Genomic DNA, 24,173 nt, shown 5'->3' on the forward strand with positions numbered 1-24,173 from the left:
TGTTCCACATTTTCTGCCATTTGTAATTAACTACTGTTATTACTAGTCCATTGGCTTCTGCTTTTCCTATTGTCATTTCCCTGTTGTGGCAGACCAGGGGGTTTGGTCAAGACGTTTACACAGATCAGACACGGACAGAGTATGATTAGCTCGGTTTCAAGGGTGTTTATTTAAATAATAAATCAAAAATAAAATGATAGGTCTCCCCCATGAGACCCTATCTGGGATACCCTCTTCTGGTCTCGCTGTCGGGATCAAAACTGCACTCACTCCTGTTACCACTGTAACCGTCCCCAACTATACGGGATTCCTTTATTTCCCCCACTCTCCCTGTGTGCTGCCCTTCTGGCAGCTTTATGGGCAGCTTTATGGGCAGCTTTATGGGCCTTGATTACTCACCAACTCCTAATCAGCCACAATTAGTCCTGGCCGGAGAACCCGTCAAGACCTGGCACGTCCAGCAGATGGAGCCATTTATTCACCGTCTGTCACCAGGCCTCGACGAGTCTCCCCCTAGTGGCTGACTTGCTGTACGCCACAATGTTAACATTAGGATATTTAAGAGCCTGCTTGGCAAGAACATCCGACTCCTCATTCCCCTCTACTCCCACATGAGCTGGCACCCAGAGGAACCTCACAAATTCCCCCCCCCCCCCCCCAGGAACCTAAACGCCCGTACACCTTCAGGCATATTTCCTACCCAAACTTCCTTCTAGTAAAAAACAGTCTGTATTTTATCAATGGAGAACTTGAAGACCCACCTGAGTGACCACTGAGCAACTTGTCTCCTTGAACTCTCCTGGCTGTATCGGGAATATTTCTCCCTCTCTTCCACAGTGCCCCGTCATCGGCAAACAATGACCTCCCAATATTTGGTCTCACCTTGGAGAATACATTATCTATCATAATGGAGAACAACAAAGGGCTAATGACACTTCCCTGGGGGATACCATATCCCTCTCATACCTTTCTGACATAGAGCTCCCCACCCTCACTTGTGTTGATTGTCCAAAAAAAAGACCTTTATCCAGTTAAAACACTTCCTCCAAGCCCCATGATTTCCAGTTTGATAAGCAGACCTTCCTTCCACATATCACAGTCCTTCCATATGTCTAACTCTAGGCACAGTACAGGATCCTTCGTTCCCCTGCCTTTTCTAAACCCACTTTGGTCTGGTGACAATAGTCCTCTGCTCTCCAGGAAGTAAGTGAGCCCTTCTGTTATCATCCTTTCCATACATTTACACCAATGGCGATTTTAGCATGTAAATCTTGGTGTGGCAAAAAAATAAATGCATGCCAGAAAAGCCACTACACAACACTACACAATACATTAATTGCATTCTAACGGTGACAAACGGTGCCCACAAAGTGTTAGGGCGTACATAAAGCTATCCCAACAGCAGTCCCAACACCTTACCACTGCCAAACATGGCTATCAGCGGAGCCTTGTCTGGCAGCGAAACAGTTCATTTAGCCTCATTTACTACCTTTAAAAAAAACTTAGCTGATATGGCTGACTTGCTTTAAAAAATTTGGTTTCTACTGACAATTGAGATGTACAAACTATGGCATAAGGGGACGACAGGCGGATAAGAGGCAATCAGTAATTTCAATTAAGACATTTATGAGCGAGCTAGGACAGACGTTGTCAATATAACTATTTGTTCAGCACTTTTGGAATGTACAGCAACAGAATTCAGAACATGGGCAGTCCTTACAGTATTCTCCCTGTAGACCAAGCGTAGGATAAATAACAGGGGCATATAAGCAGACAATGAAAGCTCTTACAATCATTTATGCAGCAGCATACAATACATTTTTGGACTAACATTGTGGTGGTGTGCTCACTTCCTTCCAAACCACTCATTGTTGAATTTGTGATTTCCAACTTGTTGTGTAATGTTTATATCCAATGGCCGATGAGCACTGATACGTTTTATCTATAATTTATCTTCATATGACAAGGATTGAAAAGGATTGTCGACTTGATTCATGATGATGACTGCTAGCTAAGATTTTGAAAGCTACTGTACATTTAACGTGATTTGACATCATTTTATCTGTAGCCAATGACCTTGAGCCTTCATGGATGTGCACTTCTAATGTAACTATATCAGAAGCAAAAGGGCTAGAATTTTCAAGGTCTCCCCTTACACTTAGCGGTGACATAGTGTCCCCATGCTCTGCAGATTTTTCTGCGAGGAGGCAGAGTCATTAGATCGTTTATTTTGGTACTGTCCATATGCTGAAGGGTGGGATTAATAACAGCAAGATAGCAAATGTAAAACATATGGGGTCTGTAAAATGTATATACGGTCAGAACTTTTGTGAAAGAGCACAGTTATAAATATATGGTGGGACTAATAATGTAGATATTCTATGTAGATATTCCATAAAAAAATCAGCCGTTTCCAGCTACAACAGTCATTTACAACATTAGCAATGTCTACACTGTATTTCTGATCAATTTGATGTTATTTTAATGGACAAAAAATGTGTTTTTCTTTCAAAACAAGGACATTTCTAAGGGACCCCAAACTTTTGAACGGTAGTGTATATATTTACCCCAAAAATATATGGGGGTGTCACGTCCTGACCTTAGTTCCTTGTTTTTGTTTCTATTTTAGGTTGGTCGGGGCGTGAGTTGGGGTGGGCATTCTATGTGTTGTTCTAGTTTTGGTTTTCTATGTGTTTGGCCTGGTACGGTTCTCAATCAGAGGCAGCTGTCAATTGTTGTCTCTGATTGAGAACCATACTTAGGCAGCCTGTTTTTCCCACGAGTTGTGGGTGATTGTTTTCTGTCTTTGTGTGTCTGCACCAGACAGAACTGTTTCGTTTGTGCTGCTTTGTTTTTTTCTAGTGTTCAGTTTCTTTATTAAATCCACCATGAACATGTACCACGCTGCACCGTGGTCCTCTTCACCTTCTTCCACCGAGGATAACCGTTACAGGGGGATTGGAAATTATGCAGACAATTACATTGATGGAAGCAACAATCTATCCACAATATTAAAACAAACATTTATATATAGACTAAAATAACAAAAAAATTAAAAACAACTGTGCCCCTGGCTATCTGTAAATCAAAGATATATATATATGTATATATATATAATATTGTACCAAGTAATGCAGTAACTGATGCTCCTCCCTCGATATATGCTTTTAGTAACAGGGGTGTATTTACATACACAAAAATTGTTCCCTATTGGGTTGCACTAAAAAACAGTTAGCAGGAAGTTAAATAAAATTCCATTTCAACACACTGTGCTGGTTGGCAGGACAGTTCATCATTAAGATGGGGGCGAATTAGACAAAATATCTAAAGGAACTTATTATTAAACAGACTTTGCAAATGTGGGTCTTTTGTAGACCCACTTCTTCTCTGCTTACCTTATGTCAATATGAAAGTCCCCCACAAGTGATTACTTTTTTGTCCACACATGGCACACGTGCAGGACCTTTATTTTGACATGAAGAAGTGGGTCTACAACAACAACAATAATAATAATACCTTTTATATATTTTGTCTCAGTTCCACTCGGCTCTTTGAAGGGGGGGAAAGATGGCGGAAGTGGATGTTCTGTTTGAATCAGATGGTGTGTCGACTGGAGATGAGAAGGAGAACAATTGGATTACAGTGTGAAATACAAAAGGAAATAAGATAAGTGGTTGTGGAATCTAGTAAATCCAAGCCTAGTTCTGGGGGAAAAAAGAGTAAGGGTTTTGGATAGATGTTAACTGGGAGACCTGTCTGTCTCTATAACAATTGTGGATGTGTTGTATAAGGTGGTGTCGGTGAGAGTAATGAGAAGTGGGCTTATTTTGGTTTTCGGTGTATCTATGTAACAGAAGTAGCGTGCTTTGCACCTCAAGAAGATATCGGATTGGAGTGTGTCGTGTTTATTTTCGAAGCAGAGCGCCTATCAATGGTGTTATCTCTGGGGTGACGCTAGAAGTGAATGCAAAGGATATATGTGAAAAATTGGATCAAGTGGTTGGTGCACACCGACTGACCCACATGGTGGAAGGAGAGAGGTAGCCCACTCCATCCATTCTCTCCCTTATCACATGTATTTGGGTTTTATGAGATACCCTGTGAGAGCTTGTGTACCCAAACCCATACAGTGTGATGAATGCAAAATATTTGCCCATGTGTCAAGTGTATGTAGACAGGAGGACTATCGTATGCCAGCTGAGCCTAAATGCTGCAATTGTGGTGATGATCATGCGGTGATGATCAAATTCCCTGTTAGTGTGAAGGCAATGGAGGTGGCAAGAATACGGGCTGTCCAGCATGTCTCCTATCCGGAGAAGAAAGGAGTGATGTTGAAGAAATAATGGTAGTAGGAGCAGAGACACCAGAGAATATTTATTGTCAACAGAGGGATGTTGCATGTTGCATGTTAAGAAGATGGACTTAGTAACGTTGATTGCATTGGTTATCATCAAACTCACAGCGCAAACAGAGAGGAAATCTGAGGAAATAGGCATTGTTGTGAGTGCGGCTGAACGTTTTGTGGGACTCGGGGACTCAGGGATTTTACAGAAGGAATTGTGGCGATGAATGCTCTGTCCTCACAGGCCCCGGAGTCTGTGTAGGAATGTATTTAACTTCTGGCTTCCCATGGACTGTTTTTTGTGCAACCCAATACAATAGGGAGCAACGTTAGTGTATGTAAACACCGGCAACATGTATTTGAGGTTTATGTTGCATTGATTGCCATGTGGATATCAATACATCTTGAACTTGACCGCTTTCTGTGTGATTATCAGACCACCTGGAAAAAGTTTTGCCTAGATGTGGACAGCTTGAGGTGGAGTTGGAGCAAGCTAGCTAGTGGACTTGCGGCAAGATGGAGGATGGCGAGATGACGCGAGGCAGAAAAAAGAGCTAAATGACGTGAGGCGGAAAGAAGGGGGCGAGGTTCAAACCCAAGACGACATTTGCTAAATACAAGTCGAGTACTTTCTCCTTTGACTCAAGTACAGGAGAGATAATTACGTTACACTCCTGAAACCTTGAGCAGTCGACAGATAGTGAACTTGAAATTGAACCTGACAGAAGTGAAGAGGAAGAACCTGAACACTTAGGTGAAGGCTTTTGAGCCTCACCCCAATGATCAGGAAAATGCCTAAGATTACTCTGGCCCAGTGGGAGTATGATTCATTTAGAAAGTGGATCTATGCCTTTTGACTGATTAGTTTGCTGGGTGAAGAAGTGAAAATATTCAGAAGTGGACTTATGTAGATTTTTATGTGTGTCTGCTGCCCAGGGGGAGAGGGCGCTGCGCGTTTTGCAACTCGGAATGAGAACTGTGTCCTGCTTTGCTCTTAGGAACAAAATGCTGCTGAAAGGCTTGATAACTGGGGTAGTGTTGAGGTGGATCGAATTATGTTGAGGATCCCCGATGTCTGTGATGCATGCCCCTAGACTGAGGACACCCTCTCTGTCCTTCTGAGTTTAGATGCAGTGTTTGTTGGATAAAGTCATGCAAGGGTATATAAGTTATCCCATGAGAGCTTTTATTCAGAATCCACTACAGTGTTTCAGGTACCAAGTTTATGGTCATGTTGCAGGAGTATGTAGGAGGGAGATTCCGAGGTGTGAGAAGTGTGCAAGAGGACATGGTACAAAGGAGTGTGTTCTTTCGGTGGGAAAAGTGGAGTGTTTCAATTGTGGGGGTGGCCATGTTGCTGGGAATCAGAAATGTTCTGTGCGAGTGAGACAGCTTGAAGTTTCCAGGATGAGAGCAGTGCAGAAAGCGTCATATGCTGAGGCAGTGAGAAAGTAGAGGATGGTGGACAAAGTGTGAGGGAAAGGATCCCTGTGAGTAGTAGGCCAGTACAGAGTGATTTGAACAGTTCTCTACACCAGCAGAGAAGTTTTTGGGTGTCAGATATTTTACTGCAGAAGAACTATAGTGGGTTTTGAGAGAAGGGGACACAGGCTCCCTGGCCAACGGCCTGGTGTAGGATCTGTGAGAGCCAAAGTAGTGGGAAGGGGTAGTGGGGTGTGTTGAGGATATTGCTGTTATAAACTGTTTAGTAACGTAACTGGAGCAGTGAAAATAAATGTTTTGTCATACCTGTGGAATATGGTCTGATATACCACGGCTGTCAGCCAATCAGCATTCAGGGCTTGAACCGCCCAGTTTATAAATAGGGGTAGTTGGTGGTACAATTTCCCTTTTTTGTGAACAAATGTGCATTGCACTTTCTGAACTGTGAAAGGCAACAATATTCAACAAAGTGTATTGTCTGTCGGAAAACTACGCGAAGAAGAAGAACAGATCCCCTGGAACGGACCCAACCACACAGTCGTGATGGAACAAAACCACGACTCCTACGTCATAATAATGCGACTGGCCATTTTGGACAACGTTGGCCTCGGTTTGTAGGGACGGATAAATACAAAAATTCATGCTTTATTTAAATAGCTAGTTAAGATTAAAGAGTTTTGGAACGTCACGATTTAGGGTAATAACGTTTTGTACGTATACGTGCTGTACTAACTTGCTGTTTTTTTTAAAATGATGGCATCCTGGTTAACGTTAGCCAGACAACTAGCGATAACTGTTAGCAAACAGTTAAAGTTACTAGCCAATACAGTAGCTATAACGTAAACAAGCTAACTATCAATGCCTTTGGTGTTAGCCAAACGTTAACTGTACACATTTTCAGTAGCTACCTAGATGTGTTTACCACCAAAGAATGGACTACCAACAAAACGTTTGTCTTTGCAGTAAGTATGGCGATGAAATCAGGAGAGGAGCGGTTGAAGGAGATGGAGGCTGAAATGGCTCTGTGAGTACAAGAGTTGAGGCATGACACTTCGGTTACCTTCAATAATATTGCAATGCCGTGTGTGGTGACTATGCCAAAAGAACCCCTACTAAATGGTCTTACTTCTCTATCAGGACAGGCAAACAATATCTCACGACAATCGTCATCTGTTGGTAACTCTTGTGTTGGTTCTGAACCAGGTTTGAGCAGGAGGTCCTGGGGGGTCAAGTGGCAATGACTGCAGGAGACCCTGTAGTGATGGAGTTGCTCCCAATGGGTGTTCCTATGACTGTTCCTATGATCCGACCCATCATCGGCACCAACACCTACCGACAGGTACTGAGCTCTTGAAGGAAGAATGATTGAACATTATATAGGAAAGATCAATAGTAGAATGAACGAACTCAAACCTATCTTCTGCTAAAAGCAAACAGAATGTGGTGGTAGCCGGATGCATCCAACTCCTTCAAATCCCCTTTCTCTCTCAGGTTCAGCAAACTTTGGATGCAAGGGCTGCCACTTTCGTGGGACCTCCACCCCCTGCATTTGTAGGCCCAGGTGACATGGTTTGATTCACGTTTATTAACATAATACTTTGCATTTGGAATGTATTCAGACCCCTTCCATTTTTCCACATTTTGCTACAGCCTTATTCTAAAATAGATGTAATACTTTCCCCCCTTCATCAATATACATGATAATAACAAAATTAATATCAGGTTTTTGTAAGTTTTGTAAGAAAAATACATAAGAATTTAAACCCTTTGCTATGAGACTCAAAATTGAGCTCAGGTGCATTCTGTTTCCATTGATCGTCCTTGATGTTTCTACAACTTGATTGGAGTTCACCTGTGGTAAATTCAATTGATTGGACATGATTTGGAAAGGTACACACTTGTCTATGTAAGGTCCCACAGTTGACAGTGCATGTCAGAGAAAAAAACAAGCCATGAGGTTGACGGAATTGTACGTAGAGCTCCGAGACTTGATTGTGTCGAGGCACAGATCTGGGGAAAGGTGCAAAAAAATCTCTGCAGCATTGAAGGGCCCCAAGAACACCGTGGCCTCCATCATTCTTAAATCGGGGGAGAATGGCCTTAGTCAGGGAGGTGACCAAGAACCCGATGGTCACTCTGACAGAGCTCCAGAGTTCCTCTGTGTAGATGGGAGGACCTTCCAGAATAACAACCATCTCTGCAACACTCCACAAATCAGGCCTTTGTAGTAGAGTGGCCAGATGGAAGCCAATCTTCCCCAATCCGCCCACTTGGAGTTTGCCAAAAGGCACCTAAAGGACTTTCAGACCATAAGAAAAAAAGATTCTCGGATCTGATGAAACCAAGATTGAACTCTTTGGCCTGAATGCCAAGTGTCATGTATGGAGGAAACCTGGCACCATCCCTACGGTGAAGCATAGTGGTGGCAGCATTTTGCTGTGATGCTTTTCAGCAGTAGGGCCTGGAATATAGTCCGGATCGAGGAAAGATGAATGGAGCAAAGTAGAGATCCTTGATGAAAACCTGCTCCAGAGCGCTCAAGACCTCAGACTTGGGAGAAGGTTCACCTTCCAACAGGACAACGACCCTAAGCACACAGCCAAAACAATGCAGGAGTGGCTTCAGGACAAGTGTCAATGTCCTTGAGGGGCCCAGCCAGAGCCCGGACTTGAACCCGATCAAACATCTCTGGAGAGACCTGAAAATAGCTGTGCAGCGATGCTCCCCATCCAACCTGACAGAGCTTGAGAGGATCTGCAGATAAAAATGAGAGAAACTCCCCAAATACAGGTGTGCCAGGCTTATAGTGTCATACCCAAGAAGACTTGAGGCTATAATCGCTGCCAAAGGTACTACAACAAAGTACTGAGTAAATGGTCTGAATACTTCACTGCCCTTGACCAGCACAAAACCATCCTGTGGCGGACTGCAATAGCATCGAATAGTCCCCGCGATATGCAACTGTTCAGGGAAGTCAGGAACCAATACACGCAGTCAGTCAGGAAAGCAAAGGCTAGCTTTATCAAGCAGTCATTTGCATCCTGTAGCTCTAACTCCAAAAGTTTTTGGGACACTGTAAAGTCCATGGAGAACAAGAGCACCTCCTCCCAGCTGCTCACTGCACTGAGGCTAGGTAATACAGTCACCACCGATAAATCCATGATAATTGAACATTTCAATAAGCATTTCTCAACGGCTGGCCATGCCTTCCTCCTGGCTACTCCAACCTCGGCCAACAGCCCCAGCTTCTCCTTTACCCAAATCCAGATAGCAGATGTTCTGAAAGAGCTGCAAAACCTGGACCCGTACAAATCAACTGGGCTAGACAATCTGGACCCTCTCTTTCTAAAACTATCCGCCACCATTGTTGCAACCCCCATTACCAGCCTGTTCAACCTCTTTAGTATCGTCGGAGATCCCCAAAGATTGGAAAGCTGCCGCGGTCATCCCCCTCTTCAAAGGGGGTGACACTCTAGACCCAAACTGTTACAGACCTGTATCCATCCTGCCCTGCCTACATAAAATCTTCGAAAGCCAAGTTAATAAACAGATCACTGACCATTTCGAATCCCACCTTACATTCTCCGCTGTGCAATCTGGTTTCCGAGCCGGTCACGGGTGTACCTCAGCCACGCTCAAGGTACTTGAGATATCATAACCGCCATCGATAAAAGACAGTACTGTGCAGCCGTCTTCATCGACCTGGCCAAGGCTTTCGACTCTTGTCAATCACCGTATTCTTATCGGCAGACTCAATAGCCTTGTTTTTTTCTAATGAATGCCTCGCCTGGTTCACCAACTACTTTGCAGACAGCGTTCAGTGTGTCAAATCGGAGGGCATGTTGTCCAGACCTCTGGCAGTCTCTATGGGGGTACCACAGGGTTCAATTCTCGGGCCGACTCTTTTCTCTGTATATATCAACGATGTCGCTCTTGCTGCAGGCGATTCCCTGATCCACCTCTACGCAGACGACACCATTCTGTATACTTCTGGCCCTTCCTTGGACACTGTGCTAATTAACCTCCAAATGAGCTTCAATGCCATACAACACTCCTTCCGTGCCTCCAACTGCTCTTAAACGCTAGTAAAACCAAATGCATGCTTTTCAACCGTTCGCTGTCCTCACCCGCTGCCAGACTAGCATCACCACCCTGGACGGTTCCGACCTAGAATATGTGGTCAACTAAAAATACCTAGGTGTCTGGTTAGACTGTAAACTCTCATTCCAGACTCATATTAAACATCTCCAATCCAAAATCAAATCCTTCCTTTCCTTCCAGTTCTCTGCTGCCAGTGACTGGAACGAATTGCAAAAATCACTGAAGTTGGACTTTTATCTCCCTCACCAACTTTAAACATCAGCTATCTGAGCAGCTAACCGACCGCTGCAGCTGTACATAGTCCATCTGTAAATAGCCCACCCAATCTACCTACCTTATCTCCATACTGTTTTTAATTAATGTTCTGCTCTTTTGCCCACCAGTATCTCTACTTGCACATCATCATCTGCTTATTTATCACTCCAGTGTTAATCTGCTAAATTGTAACTATTTGCTCCTATGGCCTATTTACTGCCTACCTCCTCATGCCTTTTGCACACACTGTATATAGACTCTTTTTTTTCTACTGTGTCATTGACTTGTTTATTGTGTTATTGGCTTGTTTGTTTATTCCATGTGTAACTCTGTGTTGTCTGTGTCACACTGCTTTGCTTTATCCTGGCCAAGGTCGCAGTTGTAAATGAGAACTTGTTCTCAACTAGACTACCTGGTTAAATAAAGGTGAAATATAAAATAAATAAATAAAAACATATGTAAATGTGATATTTCAGCAAAACATATGTAACCTGTTTTTACCTTTGTCATTATGGGGTATTATGTGTAGATTGAGGATTTCTTTTCAAATCTATTTTAGAATAAGACTAATGTAACAAAATGTGGAAAAGGTGAAGGGGTCTGAATACTTTCCAAATGCGCTGTATATGCCATTTAGCAGACGCGTTTATCCAAAGCGACTTAGTCATGCACAAATACATTTTTTATGATGGGGGGTCCCAGGAATCAAACCCACTATCCTGGCATTGCAAGCACCATGCTCTACCAACTGAGCTACAGAGGACTACTTATTATTACATGGCATACTTAAAATGCATATTTTACTCAAAAACAGTGTTCATCATTTACACCATGTCTACAGGTCTCTTCAGTTTATGCTGTTCTTTTTTTTTTTCTTCTGCTCTTCAGCTATAACCCCAGGTGTCAGACCACCGGCAATGATGAGACCAGCGTTTATGCCGCACATCCTGCAGAGACCAGGTCATTTATCTCTACTGTTGCTGACTTCACCTCAGTGCTAGCTAAATGAAAGAAGGAGCATCAAATCTCTACAGCGATTCAGTCTTCAAATGAAAAACAATGTGTTGGGAGGCTAATTTGAAATCTCTCTGTCAGCAGGTCCGAGGATGCCTGTGATGAGTGGTCCCCCTCCACAGGGTATGATGGCTCCCCCACTGCCACGCCCCCCTCCTCCCCCGCCCATGATGATGGCACCCCCCATGCAAGGACCCCCTCAGCATCCTCAGCATCCCATGGACCCAATGGGGCATATGAGCTCAGTAGGACCTCCGGTTAGTTGCTACAGTGCCTTTTTTCTACCCGAGGCTCCTTGGACGACTGATATCAATGGTCTCCCTAAAGGCCCATGCAGACTCTACGATTTTAGCCATCTTATGCCACGATTTGGCCCTCCCAGACAACATTTCTACGTTGTTGGAAATTCTTAGGTCATAAATGATTTTCTTGGCTCGTTCAGTGTGACATGGTCTTGGTCTGCTGATTTTGAGTACCAGTACATGCAGTCGTAGGCTCAGACAAAGTTCTGGCAGTGTCAGAAATGTTGAGCCTTTATCGTGTAGTGTGGCTGGTGTCACGAGCCGATCCCGGTGACTTACCAATAGGAACGGCCGGCACTGAGTATGCACACAACAGTACGATTATTGTGAATAGTCAGATTAATATACAGTGAGTTTCCATGAATGTGGTGATTACAGATAATCCTGAATTGTGAATAATGATAAGTGAGAAATAAAATGCTAACCTCCCGTTATTGTAAAGATAAGAGGTTAGTCTTGGAGGTATGGTATTTGTGCGTCTAACTTTCTCACTCATTATTTACGATTCATTCAGGATGATTCGTAATCATGGTAGCATCCACATTAATGTAGAAGTATTTAGAAACGTTCTATTCTTATTTATAATAAACGTGACTCTAAAATCACACAATACAGTATTTACCATTCATTTCTATTGGGCACAACCTAATCTGAAACAACCAAAACAAAGAGCAAATGCATCCAACAAATTTTAGCCAGAAGCTTGATGTAGTCATTTTGTGCTATGAATATGGGAACAAATACTTATCTTTTTACTACTTTAATACACAAGTGAATGTCCCAATACTTTTGCTCCCCTAAAATGGGGGGGACTATGTACAAAAAGTGGTGTAATTTCTAAATGTTTCGCCCAATACCCTCAAATTAAAGCTGCCGCCAGTCTGCGCTTTAACCTCCATAGTCATTGTTTAATTTAAAATCCAAACTTTTGGAGTATGGAAGCAAAATAAGAAAACATGCTTCACTGTCCCTGTAATAGTTTGATTTAAACATTTAAATGCTTTGCAAGAAGAACAATTTCCCTAATCTTGTTTAGGCTACATCTGACATTTTTGACATCTGAAATCAGATGCACCGCTGCAGTTGACGTAGCATACATCGGCTGACGTAGCCTCGCAAGCCAATCACAGAATGTGTCGACCGTACTGAAGCAAATCGTACAATCTGGCCAGGTTGATAGATTTAAATTAGGTAAGATCGCACATTGTGACATGTAATAATCGTAAAAGACTGATTCTGACGTACAGTGTTGGAAGGCCTTTAAGGAAATTCGGCATTAACTGTGTCTTCAATTAGGAATGTGAACAGGCTTGGTTAATCTTGCCCTATTCTGTTGTGAGTCATTATCTCCATTTCTCTATATGCTCTTACCATATCTTACCATCTACAGGTGGGATCGACCCATGGTACACCCATGGGACACTCCATGGTGTCTGCACCCTCCAGGTCTGTGACCCAGGCCCCTCCCAAGCTCACCCCCTCGATCATCTCTGCAGCCCCCACTGTCTACACGGCTCCCTCCGGACCCAAGATACCAGACATCCATGCCCAGAGAAAGGCTCGCATGGTAAGTACACTCACTTCTACTCTTTAGTTTTCATTGCCTTTGCATTCAAAAAAAATGTTCAGCGACTACTTCAAATTTGCATTCTACATACTTGCCAAGTTTGCTCCTGTTTGTTGCAAATTCACACTGAATCTCATCTATCATCATACCTCTGATTTGTTTTTTTTCCTCTCTCGGTTCTCCCTCTGACTTCATCAGGAGGAGCTGGCAGCGTCTGTAGCAGAGCAGCAGGCAGCGGTGATGGCCGCCGGACTGCTGGAGGCTAAGAAGGAGGCCAGCCTAGCCGCCTCAGATGACAACGTTATCGGACCCAGCATGCCAGAGCCCGAGCCCATCCACACTGAGGTACAGAACACTCTGCCTTGTTTATCAGCCCTGGCCCTAATTAAAGGGTTTAAACTTTTCTGCATTCAAAATGCTTCTACAATTCAATTGGTGGGTTGAAATAGACTTGACCCAAACCCTACAAAGGATCAGTATTGCAGCAATCTCGAAAATATGTCTGACTCTAGAATCTTGTTTCTCTGCAGCCAGCGGATAGCACAACAGAGGAGAAGAAGAAGGGTAAGCAAGAGAAGGCGAAGAAGTGTATCCGTACAGCCGCAGGCACCAGCTGGGAGGACCAGAGTCTACTGGAGTGGGACTCAGGTAAACTAGCTAATGACTTCAGATTACACTGACACGATTATATAGCCCGCAGGATGCCAGAAGTTCAATCAAATTAAATGTCCACTTACTCTGCCAATTGTCCATAGGGTTGGTCCTTATGCAGGGGGGAAATTGAGAAAAAACATCTAATAGAACATAAATTAGACTTTCCAAAAGTGGGTCTTTCCTCAGCTTACCTCATGTCAAAATAAAAGTCCTGCACGTGCGCTATACATGCAAAAAAGAAAAAGCACGATATTGTGGGGGACTTATTTTGATGAGGTTAGCAGAGGAACATCTAAAAGGAACGCATAGTTAAACAGAATTTCAGGTGGGTCTGTTGTAGACATGCAGTTCCTGAGAGAGATCAGTTCTTCTGCTTATCTCATGTCAAAAGCCCTGATTTTTCTTTTTGTTAGTTATGGCACACGTGCAGGACTTTTTTAAAATACATTTTTATTCCCCCTGCATAAGGACAATTAACAGAGTAAGTAGAATTTTTTTAAATGATTTTACAAGCAAATTCTAGCGTTGCTTAAAGCAGCTGCCTACTTGCCTGTATTGAGAATAGTTTTCACTACAATAGGCCACTGTCCCATTCCCTTTTTGTCCCTCCCTCTTTGCTCAGCCTCACACCTCATCTTCTAACTTCCCCTCCTCCATCCAGATGATTTCAGAATCTTCTGTGGAGACCTTGGCAATGAGGTGAACGACGACATCCTGGCAAGGGCATTCAGCCGCTACCCCTCCTACCTGAAAGCCAAGGTGGTGCGGGACAAACGCACAGGCAAGACCAAGGGCTACGGCTTTGTCAGCTTCAAGGACCCCAATGACTACGTCCGAGCCATGAGGGAGATGAACGGTGAGCAATAGTGTGTGTAATATGGCCCAAAAAGTTTTGTATCCAACCCCAATATGTAATTTTAAAATGGGGAGTAACTCCTGATCTGGATCTTTTCATTCTGAGGAACTGTAGTAGTGAGTAATATCTCGCGGGAACATGGACATTTCTTTTTTCATGCAATAACAAGATTTTCTGCATAATTTCTGCATAATTGGCAAGAAAACATAGTTAGAAAGCTAATGAAGGTGACAAATGCACGGCCAAGGGCTACAGCTTTGTCTGCTTCAAGGACCCTATCCGCACCATGAGAGAGATGAACGGTGAGCAATTGTTTGTGAGGGGAATGACTTACTCTTCTCCTTTCCTAACAGCTACCTGTGTGGTGGTGCCAGTCCAATTCTCAACTGATCGTAGACTTTTTTTGTCCACAGGGAAGTATGTCGGCAGCAGACCCATCAAACTGAGAAAGAGCATGTGGAAGGACAGGAACATGGAAGTTGTACGCAAGAAACAGAAGGAGAAAAAGAAACTGGGACTGAGATAGATGGTATTTCCCTTGTGTATGTATGTGCGAGTGTTGTTTTTTGACTGGGAGTGTGTGAGAATCACACTGATGGCAGAACACTGTTGCCATTGCCCAGTTGGAAGGCCACTCATCCAGCTATCTGACATGTTTTCCATTACCACAGAGTAGGGATGTCATTTTACTCATGGAACATGGTTAAACTAGGCTACAAAACACTGTACATGGTCCTGGTTGTAATGGTTAGACATGAACCATGCCCTTCTGAAGTGTAGAATGTACTGATCTCCTGTTTCTGTTGTTTTTTTTTTACATTTTAGTTTGTAAAAAAATTCAACATCACTCAGATTTTCTTAATTGGTATGGCTCCCATGCATCTCATGATTTTTGTCTGAAATGTGAGTTTGGTGATCTTGTTTATGTATATGCTATTGTGGAAACTACTTCCAATGGCAATTATGTATTTCCGGAGAGCCTCTGTTATTCACACAGGGATTTAAAAAAAAAAAAAAAAAAAAAAAAACTAAATATTTGTACATTAAAGTGGATTATTTTAAAGCAGCGATTTGAAAATAATGCAAAGTTTTTTTTAAATAAAACCAAATGTCTTAACCGGCTTGACATATTTGCCTGGCACTCACCTTTCCTGTCTCCTCCAGCCCAGGCAATGATAGCATTTGGTGAGGTGGGATAGTTTGGAAATTGGTCACAAGATGGGGCTCCAATATCATCTATTGATTATTTAATAAACCGACTATTGAAAGGTAACCTTAATATACATACCTTGCTTTAAATTGTAATGGTATACAAAATAGAAGATAATGTCAGCTTTTAAGATAACTCATGTTGAATATTATGGCCAACTACGATTTGGAGTATTCAATGTTACCATAGCCAGAGGGTAAGGCATTCTCAAGTGTGCTATTCAATGGGGGACTATAGGATAACACTGTGGATTTGATTTGAGACTAGGAAAGTATAGTGGAACTAAAACCTTTTGCCCTCACAGTGCACCATTTCTAGGAAATAGCAATGTGTTAAAGCAGATTAGGATGTCTGTCTAGGAAAGTAATTGGATGATAAATTATTGTATCAAGTCTCACCAATCTAAATATAATTCGAGGAAAAAGACGGCGAGCTAGCTGAATTGATTTTGTTGTAACTTGAAAGCATAAAAAGGATAGATCGCCAGTCTGCTTCTTACGGCTTTGTCTGACCCGGGGCATCAACTGGACCTCAGCATTCACACAAAGCAGGGGAGCCCTATCGCCTCAATCTAAAGGAGTATTATTGGCTGATCAATGAAGATATAAAAAAAAATGGTTGATGTATCATTGTTGGCGTCGTTAAAATAATGTTATCTTATTTACGGTTAGCTAGAGCATTTCACGCTATCTTTGCGTTTCCATAAAATACGCATATCCCTTTTTGAGTTTTTGGTATTGGCGGATAGACATTGCTTATCCACATTTCAACCACGTGTGTTGAAACGTCCCATCATTGCCTGAATTGAGGCAAAGAATGCAGCATACTGGCAATGTAGAAAGGCCGACTTTGCATGAACCGAGAAATTATCTTCAGATTTCTAACTAGCAAATTATGTCGTCGATAATATGAGGACATTTGTCTACATTTTCATAAGGATCTCGCTGAAAATAAGTGTTTTTGTCAAAGCAAATAACTCGATTTCGCCACCCCCTCGTGGTCCCCGTGCCTCCTCCCAGTCCTGTCTTTGAAGGGCTAGTGACGAGTGGTTTGGTCCTTTTTCGTGTTAGATTCACATCAACTAGGAATGATGCTTCGACATTTTCTAAATGTGAGGTAAACTGTTGGCATAGTTTGCTAACGTTACGTATCAATGTAAGAAAAAGAGGGCCACTTTAATGAATGCATCAATCAAACATTAATTTAAACCAGTGAGATTGGAATTTGAAGACGGAGACCCTCCGACCCTTTCCCCCGAACCTGGATATCGGAATGGTGGTAAGTCATTTTGTTTTTAATTTCAGGCTGCATATGTGTCCGTAGACATGAGGCAAGTTGAAAAAAAACGTTTTATTTTTATTTTTTATAGTATGGCCACAAAATATGTGCTAGCTAGTTTGTCGTACCATGTCTGTCATATATGGCTAGTCTGTGTGGCAAACTGAAACAGAAGATGCTGTCCAGTCCGTTGTTGCCATTAGTTACAGGGACACTGCTGAACCCTGGCCTGTCACTGCTTCGCTCAAGTCATTTGACATGGTTATTATCTTTATCTGATCAACTAACTAAACCATATAGCTAATGTTATTCAGCCAGATCCCACGTGGCTGTTCCGTTTTTTTTTTAGCTCATTTTAGCTAACTAACTAGTTACGTTATTTCATCTAGTGTGCTAGCTAACTCCAGTTAGCCACATCGCGCGCCCCTCCCTTGAAATGCAAGCATGAATGGCGGTGTTGTCTGTCAGCCAGGCAGGGTGATTCGGTTTTACGGGGCATTCATCACTTGGCTTAATATTAGTATTTATGTGCGGTCTACAACGTGTCACCGTTTAACACAATCTAGCAAGGCTAGCTAATATTATTATGATTGCCTTGTTACTGTTTGCCAGCTCAAACAGTTCTGAAAACTGACTTGACCGTCTTTTGTCTACTCCGACCGCGGCTTCCATTTCATTAATTGCGCTCAACTTAGTCACACAACAGAGACACTAATGTAGCTAATATGATTTTTAAGTTCGTACTAAAGAAACGAATGTTATGCTCAGCACATTACAATGACAATGTTTCCCATTGTCGGGATGCAACGTTTTCAGATAGAAGCTTGTTAATGTCCCTATCCTTCGCTTGTGGATACAATTAGTCCAATGGGAAAACAATTGATTCCAGCTAACTGCATCAGCGTGATGAAGTATCACTTCAGACCGTTTCAACGCTGTGCCGTCGTCTTGCACTTTAACATCACTTCACTGACTTCGTGTTTTCCTAAGGTACAGGCGCATTAGACCTTATGGTTAGTCATAAATGTGCTGTGCAACTTGAAATATTGTTTTTGATTGAATGGAGCGATTGGCCTGCCAACTCAATGTTGTAATCTTGTCTACTCCCCTCGAGTTATGCCGCGTTGACGTGCCAGTCAGAACTAGGAAACTCTGAAATTTCTGACTTCCTATATTTGACTAGCACGCGAACGTGGCATTATTCTTACATACAGCAGTGTTTTCAATAGACATTGAGGTTGTTCTAGCAGAGAATATGGTGGTTTATGATCAGAGGACACAAATCCCTCTCCATCCACGAGTCTCCTGCTCTCAAGACTGACAATTAGTAATTTGGGTTAGGTCCCAAGACTGGCTCTTAGCCGCAACACAGGGTATTTCTGTCATTAATGATCAGTCCGTCATTAATCTACCCAACCGCAGTGGACCCAGTATGTTACAGCTGAAACAGGCTGAACTGGTGCTTAGCTTCAGATTATGTCACCTATGTTTATTCTCAGACTGTACATTACTTTTCCCTTGGAAAACTAGGAATAGCCAGGCCTATTTTATGTTTCTGTATTCTCTAATGCCTGGTAAAACAAGGCATGTGTGTCATTACTGCTTTTTCCTTTATGGAACTAAATCTTATGGTCATCATTGTGGCTCTGTTGGATAGACTCACTGGCTTCCATGATTTAGAGAAGCATTACTGTGTTGTCAGTCCTGAGTTTAATGCTTTGCTCAAGGCTATAGTTTAGCCTCCATCTCACAATCTCAAGAACCATTGTTTACTTTGACCTCCCTAGTCTGAACCCTTTCCAGTATCCAAGAATGTTGTCATTCTGATTCCATGTCCAGCTGGTGTAGTTTACCTGCTCTCCCCAGTAGTCAGTTTGAGGATTAGCTCTGCCTCCAGTGTGAGCAGCAGTGGGCGATCAAGGTGTTTAATTACAAACCCAGCATCTTCATAACTCTGTCTGGAAGGAGCTGTGTGTTTCAGAGATTGAATGAGACTAAGACTGAGGGCCTGAGACAGAACGCCTGAGACGGAGACAGTGTGTGTGTCTGTGTGTGTATACCATACAGAGACTGAGCAACAGAGACAGAAAAATACTGTGTGTGTGTCTTTGTTTCGGACAGATGGTTTGTTTACAGCTGTTGGATGGACTCACTGGCTACATACCTCATTGATTTCCATTTAATTGTCTCATGTACAGTAACTTGCAATGTTTTCGGTAAGAGGAAAATCAATGCAGACTGATGGTAATGTTGTGTTAAGAGCCTTTTACGCTTGGACATTACATTTGCTGAGCAAAAGTTATTCTGCTTCCTTCGCATTGTTGGCACACTGTGTAGTCGGCTGCAGTTCAATGTGTGTGTAGTTTTTATGTACGTATTTGTAGTGAGACTATTATAAAGATTAGGCTTCCGTTGCAGCACAAATTAGCCTATCCCAGCCCCAACTGAACCCAAATGCTAGTTGTTTTCAACATGCTTGATTTAATGTAAATGCTCCCCAGGGTTGCTCACTTGCCAACAGGAGAATGAAATGCTTGGCCTGTGGCTGCCAACAGCTGAATGATAGGGGGCTCTTACTGTACAGAAAGGAACTCTCTAATAATACATCCTTTTTATTTATGCATCCAGTCCCATGTTAGTTGTGTTGCTCTGGTGTGCTCTGGTTAATTTAATCCTATTGAAGATTGTGCCCAGCTGTTGTCCCTTCTTGCAACCATTGATGACCTGAGGAGTTAGTGGTAAGGGAAGTGCCTCAGTACACACACACCTTCCCTGTCCTCGGCACACCAGCATTATTATAACAAGTAAACATGAGAGGAATGGTTGATTTTGATCTTCGTCAGAATCAGCACTGCTGTTACGTAACCTCACATTCTATTTCACTATTCCCTTCCCCCTCTGCCACTTGGGCTGCACAAATTACATAAAGATGCCCTCAATGTGCAAATAAGGTAGAAAGAGAACCTAGACAGGAAGATGGAGAGAAAGGTAGAAAACAGAGACATGTCACAGCACGGGCACGCCCACCAATAATCCTCTCCATCTCTCCCAGCTTCCTGTTTACTGTGAGGCAATCCTACTCCCTTCCTCTCTCTACCCTGAATTCTTGCTTCTCTCTCTCTCTCTCTCTCTCTCTCTCTCTCTCTCTCTCTCTCTTTCTCTCTCTCTCTCCAGACAGACAGACACCTACCTACCTGTGTGGATCTGCCTGTAATGGAGCATAAACACAGAATACACACACAAATCAATGGCTGCTTACAGACTCTGTAACACTAGCCGTTCTGGCCACACCTCTGTCATTGGCCACTGGTTTCGTTCCTCACTGACAGACAATTATTTTATCACATACCGTATACTAAGAAAGGAAACAAACACAGCTAAATTAACAACAACATTCAGTCACAAAGCAAGTGGTTTATGTTTGAGCTAAAATGAGGATGTGGAGAGAGGCAGGGTGGACTTGTTTAGGCAGCGCACAGCTTGTTGTCAGGGGTGACGGTCAGACAGTCCTCCTGTGTGCTCAGTACTGCTCTCTGCTCGTCTCTACTTCCCCCTGAATGTGGACTCACCGTGAGGACAGATGTTTAGAAAGATCTAGTTTGACAACCTCAGTGCACTACTACGCCTATTGTTTGTCCTGTGTGCTTATTCTGTGGCATATTATTCAAGCAGCTCGCCAAAATGTGGTGCTGCATGTAGCCTAGTGGTTAGAGTGATGGGCCAGTAACCAAAAGGTTGCTAGATCGAATCCCCAAGTTGACAAGGTAAAACTCTGTCGTTCTGCCTCTGAACAAGGCAGTTAACCTGTTCCTAGGCCGTCATTGTAAATAAGAATTTGTTCTTAACTGACTTCACTAGTTAAACAAAGTAGAGGTCGACCGATTAATCGGAATTGCCGATTTCAAGTTTCAAGTCAACAATTGGAAAATAGGTATTTTTGGGCGCCGATTTGCTGATTTAATTTTTAAAATTTTTTATATACATTTATTTAACTAGGCAATTCAGTTAAGAACACATTCTTATTTTCAATGACGGCCTGAACGGTGGGTTAACTGCCTTGTTCAGGGGCAGAACAACAGATTTTCACCTTGTCAGCTCGGGGGATCCAATCTTGCAACCTTACAGTTAACTAGTCCAACGCAATAACGACCTGCCTCTCTCTCGTTGCACTCCACAAGGAGACTACCTGTAACGCGAATCAGTAAGCCAAGGTAAGTTGCTAGCTAGCATTAAACTTATCTTATAAAAACAATAAATCATAATCACTAGTTAACTACACATGGTTGATGATATTACTAGATATTATCTAGCGTGTCCTGCGTTGCATATAATCTGACTGAGCGGCGGTAGGCAGAAACAGGCGTGTAAACATTCATTCAAACAGCACTTTCGCGCGTCTTGCCAGCAGCTCTTCGCTGTGCGTCAAGCATTGCGCTGTTTATGACTTCAAGCCTATCAACTCCCGAGATGAGGCTGGTGTAACCGAAGTGAAATGGCTAGCTAGTTAGCGTGCGCTAATAGCGTTTCAAACGTCACTCGCTCTGAACCTTTGAGTGGTTGTTCCCCTTGCTCTGCATGGGTAACACTGCTTCGATGGTGGCTGTTGTTGTTGTGTTACTGGTTCGAGCCCAGGTAGGGGCAATGAGCGGGACGGAAGCTATACTGTTACCCTGGCAATACTAAAGTGCCTATAAGAACATCCAATAGTCAAAGGTTAATGAAATACAAATGGTATTTATAAATGGTATTTAATTATGGAATAGTCCTATAATTCCTATAATAACTACAACCTAAAACTTATTACCTGGGAATATTGAAGACTCATGTTAAAAGGAACCACCAGCTTTCATATGTGATGTTCTGAGCAAGGAACTGAAATGTTAGCTTTCTTACATAGCACATATTGCACTTTTACTTTCTTCTCCAACACTTTGTTTTTGCATTATTTAAACCAAATTGAACATGTTTCATTATTTACTTTAGGCTAAATAGATTTTATTGATGTATTATATTAAGTTAAAATAAGTGTTCCTTCAGTATTGTTGTAATTGTCATTTATTACAAATAAAAGATAACAAAAAATCGGCCGATTAATCGCTATCGGCTTTTTTTTGGTCCTCCAATAATCGGTATCGGTGTTGAAAAATCATAATCGGTCGACTTCTAAAACAAAGGTTAAATAAATAAAAGCCTAGTGTAGGCTATGTTATTGACTCATAACCCCAAACAACACACAACACAGATCATCACCTCAACTAGCTGTCCGTTAGTTTTTAGTTATTAAATGAAAAGGCTTTTGTCCTACAGTGATAATGGTGAATTGAATTACCGCTAGCTAATGTTTTGCTGAGCATGTTAACATGTTGAGCATCTTTCAAGCTGCTTTCACAGCAGGCCCTTTAGAGAGGTGCTGCATCTCATGTGAGCCATTACTGTGTTATTACCAGGCACTTAACTGCTGTACCTCATGTCATGTGAATAGTAAAGGGATCTTTGATCCCTGATAGGTCTAGAGAGGTGAGCTGTAAGCTGAGATAAAGAGGCGTGACTGGGGACACCAGCCCTGACCCCGTTCCTAGGCCTAATGCCTGAACGGCTGGAGCTAGAGAGCTGTAGCTGGGCTCACAGGGCTGCTGCTCACAGCTTGGGGCCAAGGGGTGTCAGAGTCCCGCCTCAGGCTGGAGAAGGGCTTGTCTGATCTGGGCGAGGGCACTGCCTCACGCCTTGTCACCCATCATCTGCTCTAACGCCCTCAGAGGAGAAGCCAGCCACACCCAACGCGTGCGCACACACTACTCACCCTGGAAATTGAAAAATACTCTTTAATGGGTGCTTAACATTAGATCTTTGTGCTAATACTGTGTACGATCATATATGGTTTATTTACTGTACAGTAACCTGTATACAAACCTACGACTTTCATCCCTTCCCCCTCTCACTACTCCTCTCTGTCTGTTTTGGCCTGGAGGCTGGAATGTGTGCTATGCCAATATCTGTTTGCCTCATGGATCACCCTTCTATCCTTGACTTACAGTACAGTCAGTGCCTATAAACCGGTTTTGCATTATGATTCATATCCTGGTTGTCCAAGCCCTTATACAGCAGCTTGAAGAGACACTGACTAAACAGACGGCATGCCTACCTATGCAGGACAGACACAAAGTCACTATCTTGGAGTGTAGCCCTCTGTCCATCCATATACTCAGCCACTAGACATGCTAGCTCTATAGTTTAAAATCTTTCATGTTGCCTGGACATCCTCCACACTCTGCTGAAGCATGTCTTCAGAACCCCTTCCCTCCCTTTTACCATGGCTGGGACCTTGTTTCCCCCACCAGACCTCTACATATGGATCATTTGTTTTCTGTTAGTGTTTTCATTCAGTCATTCTCTCTTTCCCTCTTTCCTTTATGGTTTTTCTCTCTCTCCGCTGCAGTCAGATGCTCTGGGTGCCAGCTGCCTGCCCCTATAGAAACATCTCTTCTGAAGCCATGCCCACATTGTTCCGTACCAACACAAACGGCCCCCTCGTCCACTGTCCCTCATGTCTCGCTACACACAGCCACACACACCACACACTTGTTCACAACAGTCAGTCTTCTGATGAATTCACCCTCTTTCTTTCCTCCCCTTCTTTCTTCACCCACATCTCTTTTTTTTCTACTTTTTAGTCTCTTCTCTCCCACTCTTGTGTTTCTATCTCACGTGGCTGCAGCTGGAATGAGGGCAGTGTTTGGTGTTTAGTATGCTGCCGGTGGCTCTGTGTCTTTCCTGTCGCGTGGAAGAAAGAGGACGGGGCTTCTAGAGAGCCTCTTTTTGGGTAACGTGGGGGGTGACAGGGGGACTGTAAGAGGACTGTCTGTTTCCCAGGGACCCTCTTCTGGAATGTCAGTGATAGAGCCCACCTTGCTCCTTTCTTACACTACCCCTCCCCTCCCCAGCCTTCCATCTCAGCTAGCCTTCCCTATGGCTTCCCATGTCAACTTCCCATGGGAAGGCCAAGGCCTGTTTTGTTCTATGAAAGGTCATAGGGAAGTGGTGGGGGCAAACGGAGCTCATGCATTAGAAACACACTCCCTGTACAGTTGTATTGAGGCTGAGGAGACCGAGGAAGAGACCGAGGAAGCACCCCTCTGGTACACCTCTACAGT

General features: G+C 43.1%; 2 protein-coding genes across 6 annotated transcripts in view; both read left to right on the plus strand.

Moving 5' to 3' along the window:
* The first annotated feature begins 6,319 nt into the window (after positions 1 to 6,319).
* Positions 6,320 to 15,664, plus strand: LOC110538727 (RNA-binding protein 42). Of its 4 annotated transcripts, none has more exons than XM_021625689.2 (11): positions 6,320 to 6,403; positions 6,749 to 6,809; positions 6,989 to 7,124; positions 7,277 to 7,346; positions 11,030 to 11,101; positions 11,240 to 11,412; positions 12,848 to 13,024; positions 13,223 to 13,369; positions 13,555 to 13,672; positions 14,340 to 14,534; positions 14,948 to 15,664. In XM_021625689.2, the coding sequence occupies exons 2-11, from the start codon at positions 6,754 to 6,756 to the stop codon at positions 15,058 to 15,060; spliced, it is 1,257 nt and encodes a 418-aa protein (XP_021481364.2). In that variant the 5' UTR covers positions 6,320 to 6,403; positions 6,749 to 6,753; the 3' UTR covers positions 15,061 to 15,664. The 4 variants fall into 4 exon arrangements, with proteins under 4 accessions (XP_021481364.2, XP_021481379.2, XP_036799056.1 ...); XM_021625704.2 differs by having other exon boundaries at positions 6,351 to 6,482; XM_036943161.1 differs by having other exon boundaries at positions 6,371 to 6,495.
* Positions 15,665 to 16,528: 864 nt separating this feature from the next.
* Positions 16,529 to 24,173, plus strand: part of LOC110538747 (rho GTPase-activating protein 33) — a 37,580-nt gene continuing 29,935 nt past the window's right edge. For both annotated transcript variants that reach the window (XM_036943116.1, XM_036943107.1), the window contains exon 1: positions 16,529 to 17,022. Coding sequence is in view for 1 of the 2 variants with exons in the window: in XM_036943107.1 (XP_036799002.1) it covers positions 17,017 to 17,022 (6 nt within the window). In the remaining variant the exon portion in view is untranslated. The remainder of the gene's footprint in view (positions 17,023 to 24,173) is intronic.

The sequence above is a fragment of the Oncorhynchus mykiss genome, chromosome 2 (assembly GCF_013265735.2).
Source record: "Oncorhynchus mykiss isolate Arlee chromosome 2, USDA_OmykA_1.1, whole genome shotgun sequence".
Classification (NCBI taxonomy): Eukaryota; Metazoa; Chordata; class Actinopteri; order Salmoniformes; family Salmonidae; genus Oncorhynchus; species Oncorhynchus mykiss.